General features: G+C 38.3%; 2 protein-coding genes across 2 annotated transcripts; one reads left to right on the top strand and one right to left on the bottom strand.

Moving 5' to 3' along the window:
• Nucleotides 1–6: 6 nt before the first annotated feature.
• On the bottom strand, nucleotides 7–14,026 carry TRAPPC6B (trafficking protein particle complex subunit 6B). Its single transcript, XM_082648218.1, has 6 exons — nucleotides 13,914–14,026; nucleotides 5,397–5,464; nucleotides 4,536–4,653; nucleotides 3,509–3,592; nucleotides 1,685–1,778; nucleotides 7–946 (listed from the first exon to the last, which is right to left on the bottom strand). Exons 1-6 carry the CDS (start codon nucleotides 14,022–14,024, stop codon nucleotides 915–917), a joined length of 507 nt encoding a protein of 168 aa, XP_082504344.1. The 5' UTR covers nucleotides 14,025–14,026; the 3' UTR covers nucleotides 7–914.
• On the top strand, nucleotides 13,484–21,798 carry PNN (pinin, desmosome associated protein). The gene is made up of 9 exons (XM_082648217.1): nucleotides 13,484–14,315; nucleotides 14,979–15,050; nucleotides 15,444–15,512; nucleotides 15,871–15,943; nucleotides 16,059–16,153; nucleotides 16,317–16,392; nucleotides 17,528–17,683; nucleotides 17,761–17,899; nucleotides 18,635–21,798. Exons 1-9 carry the CDS (start codon nucleotides 14,203–14,205, stop codon nucleotides 20,089–20,091), a joined length of 2,250 nt encoding a protein of 749 aa, XP_082504343.1. The 5' UTR covers nucleotides 13,484–14,202; the 3' UTR covers nucleotides 20,092–21,798.
• The last annotated feature ends 834 nt before the right edge of the window (nucleotides 21,799–22,632 follow it).

Below are 22,632 nucleotides of genomic sequence, written 5' to 3'. Positions count from 1 at the left end.
TGGTGTGACTAATCCAATCATCCACCCCTATGCCCTTGGGGAAGACTAAATAAGGGGGAAAAAAGTTAAAGATGTTAGAATCTTCACCAGCACTTCCACACATGGAGAGAGAAACTGAAAGTCAAGACTGATAACAAGAAGTATAAAAATTCCTTCCTCAAATACCTAATATTCTTTGGCCCTGGAGTCACTGAATTCACATCTATATCTCACTTTATCTAGATCTATATTTCACTTCATTACGTTAATGGAGCTCTCAAGAACTGAATTCTATTAAAGTGAAATAAAGTTTTTAAGCAATTTAGGCAGTTAAATATGATATATATATCATACACAACACACACACAATGTATATAATGAAATCCTTATACAAGCATAAAGATTCTTAATAGAAATAAATTATAAGCAATAAAATAATAATTAAGTTTAAATTTTAATGTACTCTTTGCTTTTTTTAAATAACTAAAACAAATTCATAAAACAAAACCAAAATTTGTTCATTCTTACCGAAAAGATTCTGATTGGTACATACTTTCTTTATGCTAATTTACCAAACCCTGAGTTTTGTTTCTTCATCTCTGGTTAAATACATATCACTAAGCAAATAAGAATGTTTAAATAAGGGTCCTGCATTGGTGTTTACTTATTTGAAATTAGGTTTTCATTCTGAATAGTTTCAGTAAAGTGTATGTTACAGTAGAATGTGTCTTTACCTGTTTTAAGGTCTGTGCTATTAAATTGATAAAATACACCCTTACTCCTGCTTAAGAGTGCATCTTTCATTATATAAGTTAGCAAATAGCTTATATCAATACAAATGTCCAACAATGTAATTAAATCATTGCTACTTGAAATAATTTATACAGGAATAATTTATCTCTTTACACTATTGAAGCCTTGCATTTCAGTAGTTTCTATAGCTTCTGTATCATCACTTGAAATTTACCTAAAAAAAACATGAAAAATCATTCTTTGATTTTAGGTACAAGGAAAACAGGCCTGAACATCAGTTTCCTGCTTCATTTAGTAAGTAGTTTCAATCAAGAAACTTGCTATATCAAACAACGTTTCACACACTTCACAATATTTGATAAAGTCAATTTCGTTTTTATCAGATGATTATCTGGTTTGTGAATGACTACTTTTGTTTCTTTGTGATTCCTACATTTTAGGTATTTCATTGCTAATTATTGTGAATAGAAAGGAAATACAGTGATGCTCAAAGCCAATTTTATTCTTGGTTGGTAGCTCTGGTGGAAAGATCTTTGGAAAGGAGTTTAGCAATAAAAGACTAGTTGGCTTTATTTAGCTTTATATAATAGATATTTTCTAGAAAACTGTTTAAAAACAATTTTCAACACTATAGGGAAATTTGCTATCTTAAAAGAATACTGCAGAAAATTGTCCTTTAAGAGTTAAGAATCATTCCGTAAGTTGTCTTATAAATTTGGATTTCCTTAGCACATTTTCTTAAATCACTATTATGAATTAAAAAATCATTGACTATGAATATAAGTATGCTACATGTTACTACATTAAATGTTAAAATTTGATAAAAGTAAAATGAAATGGTTTTAGCATTTTAAATGTTCTCTAAGTAACAAAAACAAGAAACAAACAAAAAAACACCAGACCTGAAAAATAATTGCTAAAAACATTTGTAAGAAATGTGAATTCAACTTACAGGCAGGCATTGAAGATACTTCAGCTGTTACAATACTTTTTATCCCCAAGTTTGATAAGCCACCTCTGATTAAGCCACATGTAAATGCTAAGTACTAAAAAAAAAAAAAGTGTAAAATATATTAAGGATTTACTAAGATAGTAAAGCTATTGATAAATGATAGTTAAACCTTGATATTAATAAGTCATTGCTGTTTAAGAAAGGGCTGTGGAAGAATTTTTCAAATCATTGAAAATCATGATTGTGACAAAACCAAGCTGGAAACCGGTTAGAATTAGTTCCAGAGGCAGCAGAGGTGATTTGTGTCTACCTTCAGTGCTGCCTGAAGGGTTCTAAATTGACCCTCCTTGTGGAGTGATTTGGGCTTTCTGGCTGCTTTAACCTCCCATGGTTCTTTTTAATTTTGGCTACACCATGTTGCTCGGCTTAAGGGATCACAGTTCCCAACCAGGGATTGAACCTGGGCCATAGCAGTGAAAGCCCCAAATCCTAACCACTAGACCACGAGGGAATTCCTGCTCCCATGGTTCTTGCCTGTTTTCTGAGCCTTCCCATCAGTTCTGTAAGCTAACTAATTATTATTCCATTCAATCAAAATTGGTTTCTGCTTTCTACAACCAAGAATCCTGACTTGTTCAAGACTTATAGCCTGCCAAAACAAAGACTTACCTAGTTTAAAATATCAAAGCGCCAATGTTGAGAAACCCTGTCATATGGAAACAAGGAAGGGAAATGGGACTATGCCACAGCAGAGACAGCCAGGACAAAAATGAGAACCAAAAATCAAATAATCCAAGAAATTTTTTATTATCTACATTTTGCATGATATTCAACAACACTACTATGTATCTATGAATAATATAGAATATTATTATTTTATAATTAATATAAATAAATGGGTACTGATAAGTAATCAGATATGGAGTCATGAAATTGTAAGCTGGGAGAGAACCTAGAGATTCTTTATAATATAGGTATTATTATAATCAATTTTATTAATAAGGATACTAAGGAAGGTCCAGAGGGGTTATGTAACTTACCCAATGTCACAAACCTATAAGTTGTGGAGTTAGCTTAAAATCTAGATTTATTTGGTCCCAAGTCCATACTCTTTCCACTACACCAAACTGCCTTTGTGTTAGATAATTTAGATATGGACAGATTTTACAGATAAACAGCAGCTTATACATACTGACCAAGGTATTTTATAAGTACCGCAGAGTAACCGATTGCGCCACTGGAGCTATACTTGCCCAAGATATTTTAACCACTTCAAAGGAACCCTTACATTAAAACTTGTCAGCTTTTCTTTAATACATCTGGTCTATTTATTGATTCCTACCTGAGACTGAAAAAAAATACATGAAACCCAGAAACACAGATATACTTAACACAAAACATGTATTCTTAGAAACAAATGTTAATTATATTTAAAACATTTTTAAAATTTACTGATGGAGATTGTAAATATGAACTCTGAGTTGAATAATTCTGCATAGCTAATACCAGTTTTTTTAAGCTTGAGTATCTTTTCTGATGTATCCATACTGTATTCGAGAATCTACCATTAATCTACATTTTTAATGGCATTTAAACTATAGTGTTTCTTTAATTGGTCATCATAAGCCTACTTAGCTACAGGTTAATGTAAGTTGTTTCAATATGATGAACACCTCCTATTTCATTGAAAAGTGTTTAAACAAAAGGAACAATTTAAAAACATATTTTGAATTCAAAAGTCTGTTGTGATTGGCATTGTACTTTTCCCTATGGTTCTACTTTTTTCATAATAAAAAAACCCCGAACTTCTATTCCATTAAATACCTTTGATGCATGTTCTAAATACTGTTTTCCTGCAGACATTTGAGTAAGCAGGCGAAATTTGTTGTCCTGAAGTACGTAGATGCCCTGTTCCAAAAATAGAAAAACATCCAAAGTCAATGTAATCTGTACTCTTCCCTTCAAAACAATTTAAGAACTTTTTAAAGTTATTAAAACTCTCCTTTCTGTTGGTCAAATTTTCTTTATATGAAGAAGTTTTGTAATGTTCAAGCTGAAGAGTTCAGCATTTTATAACACTAATATTTATTGAATGCTTTAAGATACTGAAGATACAAAGATACCTAAGACAGTTCCTATCCTTAAAGAACACAGTCTAGTGCGAAAGAATCAGAAATACATGTCTGGGTGAAATTAGCAGCTATATGTTATTAACTCATACCTAGAAAGCCAAAAATCATAGTCACTTCTTCCTATTAGCATTTCAGGTACTTATAAGCTAAGGCTGATACTGTTATCTGAAAAAATGAATTCTATTGGTAGCTACAAGATACATTATTTTCATTTTTATACCTTATTAAAATGCCAAATATACTCCAAATATTTCCTTGAGTTTTATAAAATCTATTTTATGCATGATTTTCCATGCAACCTATTTTTATTTTAACAAAATATTTTAAGAATAAGAAATATGACAGCAACTAAACAGGTAAGAGTTATTTAAGAGTTAAATATGCTCTCTAAATTAGCCTTCAGAAAAATGTGATATATTTCTGGTTCTGCATATTATAAGTAATAATAATGAAATAATAAAACCTTTATCATTCTGACATCTGCTACTTTTTAAAACTTAATATTTAATTGAGGGAAAGGGACAGCTATAACTACTGATAATTGTCTCTTGGTCTTTATTCACTATACCCTATTAGAGAAAAAAAGTAATGATGTATTAATAACATGTAAGAGAAACATTCCAAAGTTGACGAGAAATTAAGTTTTACATAGTAAGTAAATCACTAAAATACATTTATATTAAGTTAAAGGACTTAAAAAATAGGCCTTATCTAAATACCTGATGATTTGTCCTTAGATTGTCAATTTGTTTCTTGAATACTGTAGTCCAAAAATCTTTACAGATGAACTTCATGATATCTAACTCATCCTTGAACCTTGCAGTATCTTTTGTAAACCTAAAAAGATCAACTAGAAGTAACACAGTACTTTTCCTCCAAAGAAAGCAGGAGGGGCAGATTATTAACTAATTTTCAAATGCCACAACAGCACTGAACATTTACTGACAGTCATAAAGTGATAAGCACCAAGCAAAGTAGATCCCATCTCAATGGATTCACATTCTGTTATATAATTTGGGGGCTAAAATTAGTCTAAAGGTGTATTAGTCTAACACTACGCAGCAATTTTAGGTACAATTAGCACATTAAGAAACAAAAACTGAGCATAATCATGGTATTGTTATATAAAATATAATCAGAGTTCAACTATTTCAGATAGTAAGAAAGGAATACTAAAAAAAATTGATCTATAAATTGAAAGATTATTACATGCATAAACAGAGACTCTAAGGTATGCATTTAAACAAAATTCCATTTAGGTTAAAGAACATATTAGATCTTAAGTAGGAAATGCAGTAAGCTTTTAGATGGTTGTTTCAGCATACCAAAGTTTTCAGGAAAAAAGTCTAAAACATAGAAGATACATATTTTCTTCAGATATTAAAACATGAAAGTTGGATAACTGAGTTAAAATAGCATCAGACCTAAAAAGAAATTTCAATCTGTGAATTAAAGAACAGAGAATAAATAAAGTTTGGGAATTAAAATTAAATTGTCTCAAGTTTTATTCAGTCTTTTGAAATGGATCATCTTTGTTCATAACCTACCTGGAAGAAAATTTTCAAATCCATACTGCTCACCTTTCTATCAATCCTTGTCCCACTCGAAACCCCATGTTTTCCAGCTTAGTTATACAGCGTCCATTTTCCTATTTAAAAACAGTTTTGAATAAATTTAGAATGCTAGAATGTAAATATTTATACTTTTTTCACTGAAACATTGTAAGAAAAAGTGAATTACAAGTCATACTTGAATTTTCTTAGTACTAATCATTTTCATAAGGCAATAAGATAAACAGGGAACTGTTACTACTTTTCAGAAATGCCAAAGCCCCTTCCCAATTACTCTTCTCACCTTCCCTGGCTTTTTCCATTTTCAACTCCTCTCCTCAGTTATAAAACTGAGGTCATGGTATCGCTTTTGACTTTTCTGTCAGTTATTCCCTTGTGCCTTCACTAAGTTCTATCGTCCCTTGCTTCAAAATGTCTCACAGTCATCCAAGCTTTCCATTTCTCAGTATGTCTTAGTTGATGACCCCACCTTCCTATGCCTGGAATCATGCAATTGCTTCACTCTTCCTTTGACAATCTCATCCACTCTTAAGGCTTTAAATACCACCCCTAAGTCGAAGACTCAAAATTCTCTGGATGAACTACAAAGCCCTATACAATCCAGACTCCTGTGCCTCTCTGGCCTCAACCTTCTACTCTTCTTCATTCACTCCATCCAGCTCCACTGATCTCCTTGCTGTTCTTAATCATGCCAGGCAGGCTCCAATCTCATAGGCAGCTCTTCCTCCAGATATTCACATGACCAACTCACTCACTTTAAGTCTTCACTCACATGTCACCATCTCAATGAGGCTCATTTCAACCTTTTAAAATACAGTATCATTCCACTTCAGAAACTTTCTATCCTTGTAATTCTCAAATTGTGTCCCAAGACTAGCAACATCAACATCACATGGGAACTTGTCAAAACTGCAAATTCTGTAATCCCACCCCCAATTTAGTGAATCAGAAACTGTAGGTGTGCGTCAGCGAGCTGTGTTTTAAGAACCCCTCCTAAAGTGATTCTGATGCTCTATCTCATTTCCCTGCTTGTCTCCAAGGAACTTCTTTCACCATTTAACCTAATGTACATTTTACTAATTTTGTATTGCTCATGTCCCTTCATCCCCACCCTCTCCTAGAATACAGCTCCAAAAGGGCAAGAATTTTTATGTATTCTGAAGCCTTTGCCTCCCGCTACCACCATAGGCCTCATTATTTGCTGAACTCTATTCTAAGGAACCATGTATGCTACTAATGGGGCTGACTATTAAACCTGTATTTCTAGTAGACTTTAGTGGACACAGCCATCCAGAGGTCCCACAGGCCCCTCAAATTAGGTGTATTCAAATGATATTATCTTAACATTCTCAGCTTGCTCTGCCTCCAAAATTCTTTAACTTCATCAATGGCACCACCATCTATCTAGTTACCACAACCAGAAAACTTCCATTTTCTTCACCTCCTTGCTCCCAGCCCTCCACACACACTGCAGTCCTGTGGAGCCTATTATCTACATGCTTTTCAAAATCCATCTTCTCTCTCCTGACTGCTTAAGTAGCTCTTAGCATTCATTTCTCTCCTGGTCTTCAGTTAGAGCCTTCCAAGTGATCTCATCTCTAGTTTTTTTTTCTTCCTTTGATTATCTTCTGTATTTCTGGTACAGACTTTGTAAAAACCAAATCATGTTGTTTCTCTACTGGACCACTCAGCACCATTCTGTTAATTTCCACACCCATTCCCAAACTTGCTTAGGTAGAATGAGTACCTGTAAGTCATGATGCTCTTTGTGAAACAGGAGCCCAGGAACATACTGATAAGCAGGAAATATGCTTATATGCAGACATTCTCAAATCTTAGCTATTGATCACATGAGCTTTTGAATTAAGCCCCAGGAAAAACCTTCTGATGCTGCACTTGTTCATTCACTTTGGCATCTGTGAGTGCTCACTAGGTAAAGTACCAAATTTTAAAGAAAAACCTAAGAATATTTTATCCATTAACCTTAAAAAAAACACTATTCTCCATAAATTGGTAAATGTCCAATTATTCAGTTTTTAGACTTAATTCCTCTTCAAGCACAGTTTGAAAATCATTGATTGGGAAGGTGAGAACATTGGGTTTTTTCCTTTATTTCACTTACACTTATGACTTTATGTTTAAAAAGATATATAAAAACCATTTCTGGATGATAGGATTATATCTTTTTTACATTTTTTTACTATGAAAAATTTGAAGCACACTCGAAGTAGAGACACTAACAAACCCTCATACACCTAGACTCCAATATGGATTCTACTCATCAAGACTACCACATAACTTTTGTTTGTTTTGTTTTTTTTAACATCTTTATTGGAGTATAATTCCTTTACAATGGTGTGTTAGTTTCTGCTTTATAACAAAGTCAATCAGTTATACTTGTATCCCCATATCTCTTCCCTCTTGCGTCTCCCTCCCTCCCACCCTCCCTATCCCACCCCTCTAGGTGGTCACAAAGCACCGAGCTGATCTCCCTGTGCTATGTGGCTGCTTCCCACTAGCTATCTGATTTGGTAGTGTATATATGTCCATGCCACTCTCTCACTTTGTCCCAGCTTACCCTTCCCCCTCCCGGTAAACTCAGGTCCATTCTCTAGTAGGTCTGTCTTTATTCCCATCTTGCCCTGTGGACTACCATATAACTTTTTAAAAATCCCTTTTGCTTATATGGACTTAAAATTTTTTCCCCACCATATACAAATTGCAATAGGAAAAGAAAGTTGTTTTTAGTTTAAATGATTCAACACTTATGGATTTCCTTTCTCTTATAGGACTAGCACATGTCTCAGAATTATCAGTCATGATTAGAACAGCTGTTTTATTTTAGCTAATCCATTGGGGGAAAAAAGAGAGGGATTTTTAAAAAAGGTTTTCCTGGGCAAGAGTTGGAACAGGAAAAGAAAGTAGAAAGAGTAGAATGAAGAGAATTGATTGCACACATGGTGGGGTGGGGAGCAGAGGTTTTGTGATTAAAAAAGGTGTGTTGGGGCTTCCCTGGTGGCGCAGTGGTTGAGAGTCCGCCTGCCGATGCAGGGGACATGGGTCCGTGCCCCAGTCCGGGAAGATCCCACGTGCCACGGAGCTGCTAGGCCCGTGAGCCATGGCTGCTGAGCCTAGGTGTCCGGAGCCTGCGCTCCGCAACGGGAGAGGCCACAACAGTGGAGGGGCCCGCGTACCGCAAAGAAAAAAAAAACAAAACAAAAGGTGTGTTGCTAATTATTCTTTTGGGAAAAGGGTATAAGGAAAGCTGACTTTGCACAAACAGCAAATGTCTGCTACTCAGCACTTAGCACAGATGCAAAACATTAACTATTGCTTGTGGATGATGATAAAGTCAAAAGTTTGTAACTTGGAAAAAATCTCTATTACAGATGGATCTGAATGAGAATAGAATTTGGGGGAGTTCCCTGGTGGTCCAGTGGTTCAATCCCTGGTTGGGGAATTTAAATCTCACATGCAGCAAGGCACAGCCAGAAAAAAAAAAAGGAATAGAATTTGCTTCATTTCCAATACTGTTCCTGATGTCTTCCTACTAATATCTCCCTAAAATTAGTGTGCTGAAATCCTAACTCCCAGATAGTATTAGGAGGTAGGGCCCTTGGGAGGTGATTCTGTCATGAGGATGGAGCCCTTAAGGATAGCATTAGTGCCCTTATTATAAAAGAGACCCCAGAGAGCTAGCTAGTCCCTTCCACCATGTGAGCACACAGCCAAAACACATCCATAAATGAACCAGGAGGAGGCTTTCACCAGACACTGAATCTGCTGGTGCCTTGATCTTGGACTTCTCAGCCTTCACAACTGTGAGAAATAAATTTCTGTTGTTTATAAGCCACTCAGTCTGTGGCATTCTTGTTATAGTACCCAAAACAGCCAGTATCCTTCTTATAGTTTACAAACTGACAGTACCTCTTCCTCGATGTCCTACAGGTGCCATAAATTCAACCTGTTCAAAATAATTCATTATCATCACCTCTTTCTTCCCTCTCCATCCAACCCAGTGGCTCAAGCTAAAAACCTGGGGATAATTTTTCAACTCTCATTCCTATACCTAATCAAGTTCTAGAGATTCTACCTCCTATCTCTCAAACCTTCTCTCCTCTTCTCGTTATCCAGATCTTCATTATCTCCTGCCTGGACTCCTCCAATAATGGGTCTTCTCACTACAAGGACCTTCCCTCTCCAGCCCAAATAATGGTTTATCTTTCTGAAATGCAAATGGAGCATGTAATTCTCCTCCTTAAAAATCCTCCACTGAGAAGGTCCATGTCTGTTAATCATACAGACCTCTTTCTAGCTTCAGCTTTCAAAACTTCTCACTCTCCACCTATTCAATCTAGTCACAGTGAAATACTCAAGCATATTTAAATGCACTGCACTTTTTCATACCTCTATGACTTTACCTTTGCCTAGGATGCTTTTCCTGCCCTCACTTTCCACCCCTCTTTATCAAATAGCATTATAGAAACTAGAGCTTCTGACTTGAGCATGGCTTTGTAATATTTCATTTATAAAATCCTACAACTCCATGATTCCATATCTAATTACCACCCAATACGTTAATTATTCATTGAACCCTTATTCCCCAACGACTGTTAGGCAGGGACTTTATCTTATTCATCTAACAATGTCAGGCCCACAATACACATACACGCTTAATATATTTTCTGAATGAATCAATTAGCGAATGAAGACTACCACACGTTAGAAGTAACCTCCAGGAGGATGGGGCCATTGTTCCGCTCATTACCATATCCCTAGCAACTAGCTCTGACATATAATGGACACTAAATATTCTTTTAAATTATCTCATTAGCCCTCTTTCTTTGAGTTGCCTGGAGTGTTACTGAGGGTTAGGGATGGGGAGGGAGGGACAGGATTCTCAGGCTGGGAGAGGTCTGTCCAGTGGACGACTGGGAAGTGCTGGAAGTGACAGCCGAATTAAGTAGGGGTGCCAAAATCAGCAGTTAACTCTGACGCAAATCATGGTAGGGACAACACATGGAAGGGACAAAACAAAAAATCTGTGGCGTGCCACACACAGATATGGGACTGGACAAAAAGGTATCAAATAGTAAAAGATACGAAAGAGCCAAGGATGAAAGACTGAAGACAGCTGATAGGTTCTAAGGCTTAAGATACCTTAAGGTGGACCAATCTGCCTACACTTCGGGAGGCGATGAGTGGTGATGGGACGGGGGTAAAAGAAAACTGAGTGGAAACAAGGAGTGTCACCGCAAAAGGACCTCAAGGGCGTGTGGCAGCACTCACCACCTCCCCCTGCTCCGCGGACTTGTACACTCCAGACACCATCTCGTTATGCAGAAGCAAAAACAACGCCTCGTCCGCCATTTCCTGCTTATTCTTCCAAGCTCCGGGTTTAGGCTCCCGTTTGGGCCGGGCTCGGAGCTCCGGCTAGCGCCTGGGCAGCTTGGGCTGAGCCGCCGCCGCTCGCTCAGTCCGCAGCCCGTCCCTCGTTGCTAAGAGACCGAGGAATTCACTCAGCTTCCCGAAGGCTGATACCGGACTGAGCCGGGGGCCGCGGCGAGACCACCCTAGGACCACTAAGTCCTTGGGCAAAACCAAACGGTCTGACAGCAGCGGGAACCAAACCCAGCTCCCGGAGACCCCATCCGGCCCTTGGGCGGGGGAGGCGAAAAAACAACTTCCGGTCTCCTCTACCCCGGCATTCCGCCAGCTCTATGGTCATAGAGTTCCTTCCGCGGGGTGAACCGCTGACGCCCAGAGAGGAGGAAGGTTTCTTCCCCCTACAACATGGAAGGCGGCCGGCGCGGGAGGTGGTAAAATAAGACGGGACCTCCCGCTGCCATCTCTGTGTTGATTAGCTATGTTAGAACCGACAAGAATTTCTATTAGCTTCATCAAAAGCTTCCACTTCTGCCATATGTTGCTTAATATGAAAAGTTGTAAAAAAAAAAAGCGAATATTGGGACTACCCGAGTAGTCCAGTGGGTAAGACTCCGCGCTCCCAATGGAGGGGTCCGGGGTACCATCCCTAGTCGGGGAACTAGATCCCCGCATGCATGCGGCAGCTAAGTCTGGATGCCGGAACTAAAGATCCCGCATGCAGAAACTAAGAACTGGTGCAGCCTAAATAAATAAATAAATAAAATTGTTTTAAGTGAATAAATCGTCATTTTTCGGGCTATATACTTTAGGTATATTGAGAGATTATCCCAATCCATTTTGGATTAAGCCTGGGTGTACAAAAAGATTTAGAGCCGTTTTGACCACCAGGAGGTTTACTGGGAGTAGGGTACAAGGGACAAGAAGGATGGAGTAAGCAAAGCACAAGGTAATTTGAATCAGAAAATACAAATTAAAGACATCAGAAATGCGACGTCACTTTGGGACGGAGTTCATCTAAGAATCTATGGTGGATGTGGGACTTAACCCCTACAGACATGCGAATACATATGTTAGATCATATGCACGTCTTAAATTTGGCAAACTTTGTCTTAAACGTGATGCTTAGCCTATGATTAGATCTTTTCTTAGTAATTTACAAAGCAGATTTTTTCCCCCAATTAATTCATTGTTTCCCCCGAAGTAATATGTCGAGTCTTCTCAAATTGTTAACAATAACCTCTCAACTCTTCATACCCTTTCATATCCCCTTCTAATGTTTGGATCCGTTTTTTCCATCACCTCATAAAATCAAGCATGTAAGTTTCACCTAACTCTTTGAAAAGAAACACTAATTTTGAAGAGTATTTTGCAATCTTAATCTTTTTTTCCAGCACTAAAATTTCCCATATGTGAAATCAGGTCCTTTATGTCCCAACTGCATTCTCCCTCATCACCACCATCAAGGTCAAAAATTAAGCAAAAGACTGGCCACTTACCAAGGTCAATTTCTCAAACCACAGTAACATGGTGTTCTTTGCATATTCTGGAGACTAAAGGGGAAACTAATATTTATTGAGCATTACTAAATGTTGAACATGGCATCCTACTGATTTTCCCCCATAAATTAGACTATGTTAAATTTCCCAGGATCTTAGTAATAGAGTCTACGGAAGTAAGAATAGATCCTACGTTTTTGGCTAACTCTAGAAGCATCTCCCATGGAAACATTGTTATACTTCGTGGTACCATTACCACATTCTCAGGTTTCATGTACTGCTTACTACACAGGATTGTAATAAGGATCAATGAGACAAAGTATGCTCACAATCAGAATCATGTAATTTTTTTTTTTTCCCACACCACACTGCATGCAGGATTTTAGTTCCCAGACCAGGGGTCGAACCAGAGCCCCCTGCAGTGGAAGCACGGAGTCTTAACCACTGGACCACCAGGGAAGTCCCAGAGTCATGTAATTATTTATCAACACTCATCCTTCTTATCCAGTTTTACTTTTTCTTTTTTCTATAGCACTTAACCCATTTCTACCATGCTATGTAATTTACTTACGCTTATCATATGTCTCCTCACTCTTCCTGCCTCCAAGCTCCTTGTGGGCAGATATCTTTACTGTACACTGACTATCCAAGGGCCTAGAATAGTGCCTGGCAAAAAGCAGGCGTTCCATAAATATTTGTTGAATGAATAAGTACATGAATGATCTTTGCTCCCTGAGGAGCCTACAGACTACATGGCAGCAGGAACCACAGTTATCTTGTTCTAGGCTTTTTTCCAGAGTCTAGCTTAACACAGTAAGGGCTTTTAAGTATTGCCGGATGAATTAAAATGGTAACTCAGATTAAATACAGTTGGCCTGCTAATGCTTGGTGCAAGGATGACTGGCTGCAGATGGAGGATGAGAACACAAGGATTATTGATAATAGTTTCTGTGGGAAAATGCTTAGTGATCTACAATTTACAAATACATTTCTGGAACAAAGCCGGTTCTCACTTTGGCAGTGCGGGTAGAGCAGAACCAGAAGGTGGACGACACACACACAGCTAACAGTAGCGCTGCTCCCCCAGACCCTATTTTAAACCAACCAGCTCTAGACCGGTGTAGAGGCTAATGCACGTCTCTTCTGTCTCTGTCTCTTTTTTAATTGTAGTAAAGCCTTGCACATAGTCTGATCAATCGTATGATGATTCTGGGCCGGCGTGACCTGGGGACAGTTACGGTATTTCCTTATCAGTATTAACAGGCAGTTTATTCACGCTTTTGGTTTGTGGGGGATAAGGCACGTGAAATGTTTCACAGAGTACAACACAAAGCAATTGTTAGCTATTATGATGAATGACTTTTCCTCTTCCTTCACTTTTCGCTTCCCTCTGCTCATTTGAGCTTAACCTAGTCAAGAGAAGCCTGCGCCCCTCCCACTGCCTCTCTGGGCATGCGCACCAACAGAACGGCCGCACCCTGTCCTAATCAAATCATTTACCCGGGAAAAAGGGAAAAAAAGACTCGCCTGCACCCTACTCTGAGGGGAACAGATGGTAAAACGATAAGAGGCCGTCATATACAGGTTAAAAGGGCTGGAAAACTCCACTCTCCCCGCCAGAAGAGCCGGCCCGCAAACTCACGTCTTCGGGAGCCCAGAGACTCTCAAATCCGCCCCGACTCTGCGCTAGAAGCCGAGCCCAGCCACCCGCAGCTAATCGGGGAGGGAAGCGACCGTCTGGCGGACTTTTCATTGGCCCAGAGTCACAAAGGCTGGCAGCTTCTCCCCCTTCCGGTTGCTGAGTGGTTGAGGCCGAAATACAACTCCTATCTCCATTGGCTGAGTCCAGCAGTCAGTCTTCTCGCGTCTCGCGGCGCGACACAAGCAGGCGTGGCCTGGAGAGCAGTCTCGGAGCCTGCTGCAGGGAGAAGATGGCGGTCGCAGTGAGAACTTTGCAGGAGCAGCTAGAAAAGGCCAAAGAGAGCTTAAAGAATGTGGATGAGAATATTCGCAAGCTCACCGGGCGGGATCCGAATGACGTGAGGTGAGGGGCGGATGGGAAATGCCGGCTCCGAGAGGCAGCCACGAAGCCGGGGTGAGTTGGGGCGGTGAGGGCGGACAGTCCTGAGAGGACTCGAACATCGAGGCCTGTTCCCGGGGCAGCCGTGGAACCCCGTCCTCGGTGAGGTGGGAATTTCCAAGGCTCCCACCGTAAGTCCTGGAGCCCAGGTGCGTGAGGAAGGAGAGCGGGGCCTGGGTGCGCCAGGATGGCTTCCCGTCCAGCGGGAAGGCCGAGACTGCCGATTCCCGCCCTCGGCCCTGCAGGCCCGGAACTGCAGCACAAAGCCTTCCTCCTTCCGGGGCCACCCGATTCGGGGCTGGCCCGGAGACGCTCCCGGGACGCGGTCCGGCCGCCTCGCCCCCTGGCTCTTGCCCACGTGCAACTTCCTTTGGGTTGGCGAAATCCGGACCTGATTCAAGCTTGTTAATGTGTAGTGGCATCGAGGTAAATATAATTTCTGTGATACTGGTCGTGGAAAAATCAGGAAGTTAACAAAGTGCTTAGTGTCCTGTTTCAAACACGTGGGTTTTGAAACCATCATCTTCGAACTTTTCTGGTTAATTTCTTTTGATGATGAACCGCACCCGTTAAAATATTTGGTGCTATTAGAAACGATTTTTGTACTGATTTGTAAATATCTTGTAGGCCCATCCAAGCCAGATTGCTGGCCCTTTCTGGTCCTGGTGGAGGTAGAGGACGTGGTAGTTTATTGCTGAGGTAAGATTTCCTTAGGATTTTGATTCATTGGTACTTACTACACTAAATTAATGAAATGATTTAAACAAATTTCGTGGTCGAGCCAATGTTAGAAATGTTTGGTTTGTTTGAAGCTGTGATCAGCTGTAGTTTTCTGCAGTTATCCTGGAATTTCATTTGCATTCAAAACTAGACATTGAAGAATATAGTAACTATACCAGTTATGTGCACACTTAACTTATTCTCATAGTTTTAAAAGAAATGCTACAAAAGCATCTTGAAGTAAATGCCAATTTAAGGTTACTTTAACTGGAAGTTTTTTTTTTATTGCAACTAAATTATCTTCCTTAAATGGAAATACCATTTTTCTCAAATTCCAAGTGCTTTACTTTATGTTGGCCTTTTTTTTTGCAGGCGTGGATTCTCAGATATTGGAGGAGGACCCCCAGCCAAACAGAGAGACCTTGAAGGGGCAGTCAGTAGGTATGTTAGAGGACAAGTTTCTGAAGGCATAGTTGTATGTTCCATTTTCTGAGGTAGCATACAAATATAAAAATTTAATAAATATTGTTGAATTAAGTTGTATTAGAATTGAGTAGTATAGCACTTACCCTGAGTCTGTTTCCTTGGTATTTGAACTGAGACAGCCGGTATCCCTCAAAACTCAATTCTTCACTAACAATAACAGAAACTTTACCAAAGTAAAGGTCATGAGAAGAATAATATTGAGAAAATAATTTGGGTTACTTTTCTGACTTGTACTACAAAAACTTAACCAGCTTGAGACGTATAGGAGATCAGAGTTTGAATTGGTCCTTTTAAATTCATTTTCCTTTGTCAGGCTGGGCGGGGAGCGTCGGACTCGGAGAGAATCACGCCAAGAAAGCGACCCTGAGGACGATGATGTTAAGAAGGTAATTGAGATTAAAAGAACTTCATAGAGGGTGAATATAGTATTTTCACCTTAGTACATTTAAAGGAGTGCCACTGTATGCTAGTTAAATAACTGAAATTTCTTTTCTCCTGTAGCCAGCTTTGCAGTCTTCAGTTGTAGCTACCTCCAAAGAGCGCACACGGAGAGACCTTATCCAGGATCAAAATATGGATGAAAAGGGAAAGCAAAGGTATCTTAAGTATCTTTCTGGAGGAAAACAACTCTTGTCAAATAATGCAATTTTAAGAAAATTTAAGGAATTGTTCAAGTGTCTATGCTATGCTTCTTTTAGGAAATGGCAGGCTTAAATGAAGTGGAACCTTTTGAAATTGGATTTTTTTTCTGTTCTTTAGGAACCGACGAATATTTGGCTTGTTGATGGGCACCCTTCAGAAATTTAAACAAGAATCCACTGTTGCTACCGAAAGGGTATTTATGCAATTTTTCCTTTGCTTCCTTTATTTAAGCTATCAAAGTAGTTGATGACATATTTCTTAAACACTGAAAAGTTCTCAAGATTTAACTGTAAGCTTCATAAAGCGCGTTACTAATATTTCCTAAGGAAAAAAAAGAGAGAAGGAAAAGATTTAATTGCTAGCCTAAAATGAAGCCAAGCAAAAACGTTTAAAACTTTCTCAAGTTGTTATACTGTTGACTGGTTCTTTTTGAGGTGCTGTTAAAATAACTTAGTGAACTTTGCTTTGTGGTTCAAAGAGCCTAGTCTGATTCAGGAGAACCTGGATTCTGGTTTCAGCTCTATAACAATCTCATTTTGTGGTCTTGGACATGTCTCTTAATTTCTTTAGGCCTTAGAGTGCTTTCTTTCAAACAGAGTGTTGAACTTACTAATCATCGTAATTTATTAAATAATTATAATTTCTAAGACTTACACACTCAGAGGCACTCCAGAAGCAACAGCATAAATTATATTCCCTGCCCTCCAGAGTTTATTTAACTGTGTCATTTTCCTGGAAGTTTTTATTTTACTAAAGCTACAAAATTGTGTCCTTGGAGTTGAACACAAACTTGTTGCTTCTCGGGAGAACTATAGTGAAAGATAACAATTCAGTTATTTTATTTCATCTTTCATATGTTAACTTTATTAGAAAATATAAAAACTTAAAGCATCAACGTTTGAAGAATGTAGATTTTTTTATTTTGTAGATTTTTAAAAACAGTTGACTAGTTTGTTAGTTACTTTGTTCACTAGGACATCACTTGTCTCAAATTCTTTGCTTTGGAAAGAATAGCTGAAGATAACCTATAAAGACAGTACTCTTCTTTTTCAGGTTAACTTTTAGGTAAGGTTCTTTTATAAATTATGTTGGAATAAAACACTTACTGATATTATAGCTAATGGCTTTAAACTTTAGATTTATACATGAAAAGACTTCAGTCCCCATTTCCTGGAAGGGAAATTGCAGTCCACCTCAAATGCCAAGTTTGAATTAGCTGGTGTCCTGAATTGCAGATGTGAAACATGTTTGCAGACAACAGTAAAATTGTGATATTTCACATAATCAGGATGTATAATAAGCTTTTAAAGATTATTGTTTATCTTTAGCAAAAGAGACGCCAGGAAATTGAACAGAAACTTGAAGTGCAGGCAGAAGAAGAAAGAAAGCAGGTTGAAAATGAGAGGAGAGAACTGTTTGAAGAGAGGCGTGCTAAACAGACAGAACTGCGGCTTTTGGAACAGAAGGTTGAGCTTGCGCAGCTGGTGAGTATATTTTGAAATTCTAAGATTGGTAATCCTTCATGTTGACAAAAGTGCTGACCTTTTTACCTTTTCTTTAGCAAGAAGAATGGAATGAGCATAATGCCAAGATAATTAAATATATAAGAACTAAAACAAAGCCCCATTTGTTCTATATTCCTGGAAGAATGTGTCCAGCTACCCAAAAACTAATAGAAGAGTCACAGAGAAAAATGAATGGTAAGTATAAATGAAGAGGTCCCTTGAAATTTCCTTAATGGGTAAGGTAACACACAAATACATACATGTTTGTTTCCTGTGACATCTGTGATTCAATAGTTAACTTTTTAGAAAGATATTCTAAGATGCTGATGTGTTTGGAGTACAGGAGCATTTGTTTCATGATAGATATTAACTGGAAACTTGTATATTAGGTGATGGTGCTTAATGCATGTTTATTTCTTAAGCATTTGAGTGAGCTTTCTCTTTTGCTTGATACTCTTAGTCGCCAGATACAAATGCTGATGAATCAAGAAAAAGTCAACATTGATGTAGTCCATAGAGGAAGCACACATGGAAGGTAGACACTACTAAGATGGTGATTAGATGATTTGTGTCTCCTTGGGATCAAAAAAATTAATGCATGATATTATACCATAAAACTGATTGTTTGAAAGAAGCTTTATTTTCTTCATTTAGTATGAAGTAAAATAGCAAAAGATTATCCTGTTTTTCCGTCAGTTAGATAACGTGGTGTGGTTTTGCTAATTTCTTAGTGTATAGGTTTCCAGTGGATCTTTGCTTTTGTCATCTTATATCAATTTGTAATTACATGCTGTAATCAGTCTTTTGTCATCTCTTTACAAAAAAGACATTTAGATAAGCTCGATGACAATTTGTGACCAGGTGTCAAATTGTGATTTTGAATTTTCTAAATCATAGTATATTTTACACGTGTAAATTTTTATCCTTTAGCTTTATTTGAAGGTAGACGCATCGAATTTGCAGAACAAATAAATAAAATGGAGGCTAGGCCTAGAAGACAATCAATGAAGGAAAAAGAGCATCAAGTGGTGCGTAATGAAGAACAGAAGTCGGAACAAGAAGAGGGTAAGGTGGCTCAGCGAGAGGAAGAGTTGGAGGAGACAGGTAATCAGCACAATGATGTAGAAATAGAGGAAGCAGGCGAGGAAGAGGAAAAGGAAATAGGTGTCGTTCATAGTGATGCAGAGAAAGAACAGGAGGAGGAGGAACAGAAGCAGGAAATGGAAGTTAAGCTGGAGGAGGAAACTGAGGTAAGGGAAAGTGAGAAGCAGCAGGATAGTCAGCCTGAAGAAGTTATGGATGTGCTGGAGATGGTCGAGAGTGTCAAAAATGTAATTGCTGAGCAGGAGGTAATGGAAATCAACCAAGTTGAAAGCATAGAACCTTCAGAAAATGAAACTAGCAAGGAATTGGAGCCAGAGATGGAATTTGAAGTTGAGCCAGATAAAGAATGTAAATCTCTTTCTCCTGCAAAAGAGAATGCTAGTGCTCTAGAAATGGAAAATGAGCCTGAGGAAAAGGAAGAAAAAGAATCTGAGCCCCAGCCTGAGCCTGTGGCTCAGCCTCAATCCCTGCCTCAGCCTCAGCCCCAGACCCAGACCCAGACCCAGACCCAGCTCCAGCCCCAGCCCCAGCCCCACTCCCACTCCCACTCCCATTCCCATTCCCATTCCCACTCCCACTCCCACTCCCAACCCCAACCCCAACCAGTACTCCAGCCCCAGCCTCTCTCTCAGCCTGAGACTTTGCCATTAGCTGTTTCACAGCCACCACCTCAGGTTATTCAGGAGCAAGGGCATTTACCACCTGAGAGGAAGGAGTTTCCTGTAGAATCCGTAAAACTCACTGAGGTGATAGTAGAACCAGTCTTGACAGTACATTCAGAGAGCAAGAGCAAAACCAAAACGAGGAGCAGAAGTAGAGGTCGAGCTAGAAATAAAACCAGCAAGAGTAGAAGTCGAAGCAGTAGCAGTAGTAGTTCTAGTAGCAGTTCAACCAGTAGCAGCAGTGGAAGCAGTTCCAGCAGTGGCAGTAGCAGTAGTCGAAGTAGTTCCAGTAGCAGCTCCAGTACAAGTGGCAGCAGCAGTAGAGACAGTAGCAGCAGCACTACTAGTAGTAGTGAGAGTAGAAGTCGGAGTAGGGGACGGGGACATAACAGAGATAGAAAGCACAGAAGGAGCGTGGATCGGAAACGAAGGGATGCTTCAGGACTAGAAAGAAGTCACAAATCTTCAAAAGGAGGTAGTAGTAGAGATACAAAAGGATCAAAGGATAAGAATTCCCGGTCTGACAGAAAGAGGTCTATATCAGAGAGTAGTCGATCAGGCAAAAGATCTTCAAGAAGTGAAAGAGACCGAAAATCAGACAGGAAAGACAAAAGGCGTTAATGGAAGAAGCCAGGCTTTCTTAGCCTATTCTTTGCAGCAGAAGATTTCTTGATGAGTAAAAGGATTACCTTTCCTTGTAAGGAGAATGCTGCCTTAAGAATTGCATGTTGTAAAAATTTTTTTGGAAAATACAGACTGTTTGTTTACCAGACATTCTTGTACTTTTGCATAATTTTGTAAGAGTTATTTATCAAAATTATGTGAGGTTCCAAAATATGTAAAAACAATAATAATAAAAAAATTAACATCCCTTGTCATCTTTTTTAAATATCCTATACTCTTCAGTAAGAATCTGTATATTTTAATAGGTAAATCTTTAAGTCTGTTCCCTTCTGTATTATACATTGCTTTTGTAGAAATAAATGTGCATTTCTTTCATTAGTTTTGGGATGTCCTTGTTGACGCTTGTATAATAAGTATTCTCTTGATATCATTTTCAGCTTTTATCACTAGATATTGAACGTGATTAGAATGTTTTTGAAGGTTTCCTCACATTTATTTGCCTTAGACAATTATTTTGAGTTGTCAAAGTCAGATCTTTGCAGATTTGTTGGGAACATAGTTTGTTCTCCTTAAAATCACTTACCATTTCTTTCTAATCTCCCTTGTTATTTTAATCTAAGCATTTCCCCATTTCTCATACTTAAACCATATATTTGGTAGATAACTTAAAACAGTATGATTTGGTTGGAGTTTTCTTTACGATTATGGGAGCATCATTTTTTGTCTCCTTGGTTACTTGTGTGATATAGCATATACATCTATTAAAGAAAAAAAGTCACTTTCTAGGGAAGAGAGGTAGAAAAGTATATTCTAAGCTTGGATTTTGAGTTTGTGGTCTTGTCTTAACTTTTGTGTTGGCCGTAACTGAAACATGCCAATGTGTTTTCAAGAATTTTTGTTTTAGTAAGTATTGTATGAAAGTTTACAAAATGAAGGAAGTTCATCTACACTTGAATCTGTAAGCAAGATAACACGCAAGTGGTACCAAATGATTATTAACTTTGTTGTTTTATAAATTTGTATAAATTTGGAGTATCTGTTGCCCATTACTATACATGTGCAAATAAATGTGGCTTAGACTTGTGTGACTGCTTAAGACTAGTACTTGTATTTAACTTTTTGATACTTTGTACAAGAGAGCACTTAAATTGCAAACGGCCTTTTTTGAGTTCATAATTTAACGTTGTGACTACAGCTTTAGGCTTGACTTTGAATATTCATTATGCCTTCCCTTGACAAGTAAACGGTAAGAGTAAAAATGTCAACATACGTTTTCAGCATTGTATAAATGTAAGTGAACATGTTAAAAGAAATATTTTTAAAAAATCCTTTCTTGGAGCAATTATTAAATAGTAAAGGAGAAGAAGTTCTCAGGCTGCAGAGCTAGCTACCTGCATCCCTGGGCCAGTTGTTTATATCAAGGGTCACTTCACCCAGGAATTTTAATACTTTCCAGCATGCAGTAACAAATTTTATTTTCCTGTGTGCAATTATGGGGAAAAGGTTGTTAAACACTTAAGAGGGATGACTGTAAAACCTGGTTCTTTTTTTAAAAAGTCCTTATTTGATGAATCTAAAATAATTGTATGTGTTAAGATCTTGTACAAATTAAGTTTTGTTCATTTTTATCCAGAAAATTTCAACAGTTGTCATGATGCTTATACAAAAGATTATTTTGGGCTTATGCATGAGGAGAAAAAAAGGAAAAGATCTTTGGAATATGCAGAACAATTTTCAGTTATTTTAGTTAAGCTCTGCTGATGAAGTATATAGAAAACTAATAACTTGAATTTTACTGACTTTAGTGGTATGCATTTATAAATTGGAAAGTTTCATTTTTAAAATTGAGTTTTGCTTTATCTTTGGAAATGATCCGGTTTTTTAAAAAATCTTTATTGGAGTATAATTGCTTCACAATACTGTTAGTTTCTGTTGCACAACAAAGCAAATCAGCCATATGCATACACATGTCCCCATATCCCCTCCCTCTTGAGCCTCCCTCCCATCCTCTCTGTCCCACCCCTCTAGGTCATCGCAAAGCACCAAACCGATCTCCCTGTGCTATGCTGCTGCTTCCCACCAGCCAACGGAAATGATATTTTAAGGAATTTATGTTCAGAGAATCGTGTAATTGGTTCCTTGCGAAGATACAAGGAATGTTAGAATTTAAAAGTAATGAAACTTTCTTAGGAGAAAAAGACATACAGAAAAATGATTTCCTGTTAGAAATCATTTTTATGGAAAATTTAGAAGCTGAATAGGGATACAGCTAGTGACTAAGGACTGAAATTAGTTTGGACTTCTGTTAATCAGAGACATTTAAGGGGCTGCTTAGGAAACACTTCATTTGCTCTGGGATTCCAAGGTTGGTGTGGCCACAGAAATTAGAAAATAGTATGATCTTCAATGAGCTGTATCCAGGCTAGGGCTTGTCTATGCACTGTCTAGACCTCTGTTAACTATACACATGAATACTCTAGTAATTTGGGCCAAGCAAAACCCACTAAAGTAGCAATTGAATGCGTTTGTAAACTAATG

This window comes from Grampus griseus (genome assembly GCF_964374135.1).
Source record: "Grampus griseus genome assembly, chromosome: 2".
NCBI classification, from domain to species: Eukaryota; Metazoa; Chordata; class Mammalia; order Artiodactyla; family Delphinidae; genus Grampus; species Grampus griseus.
The sequence above is the reverse complement of the archived record's forward strand: the minus strand, read 5'-3'. Positions and strand labels throughout refer to the sequence as shown.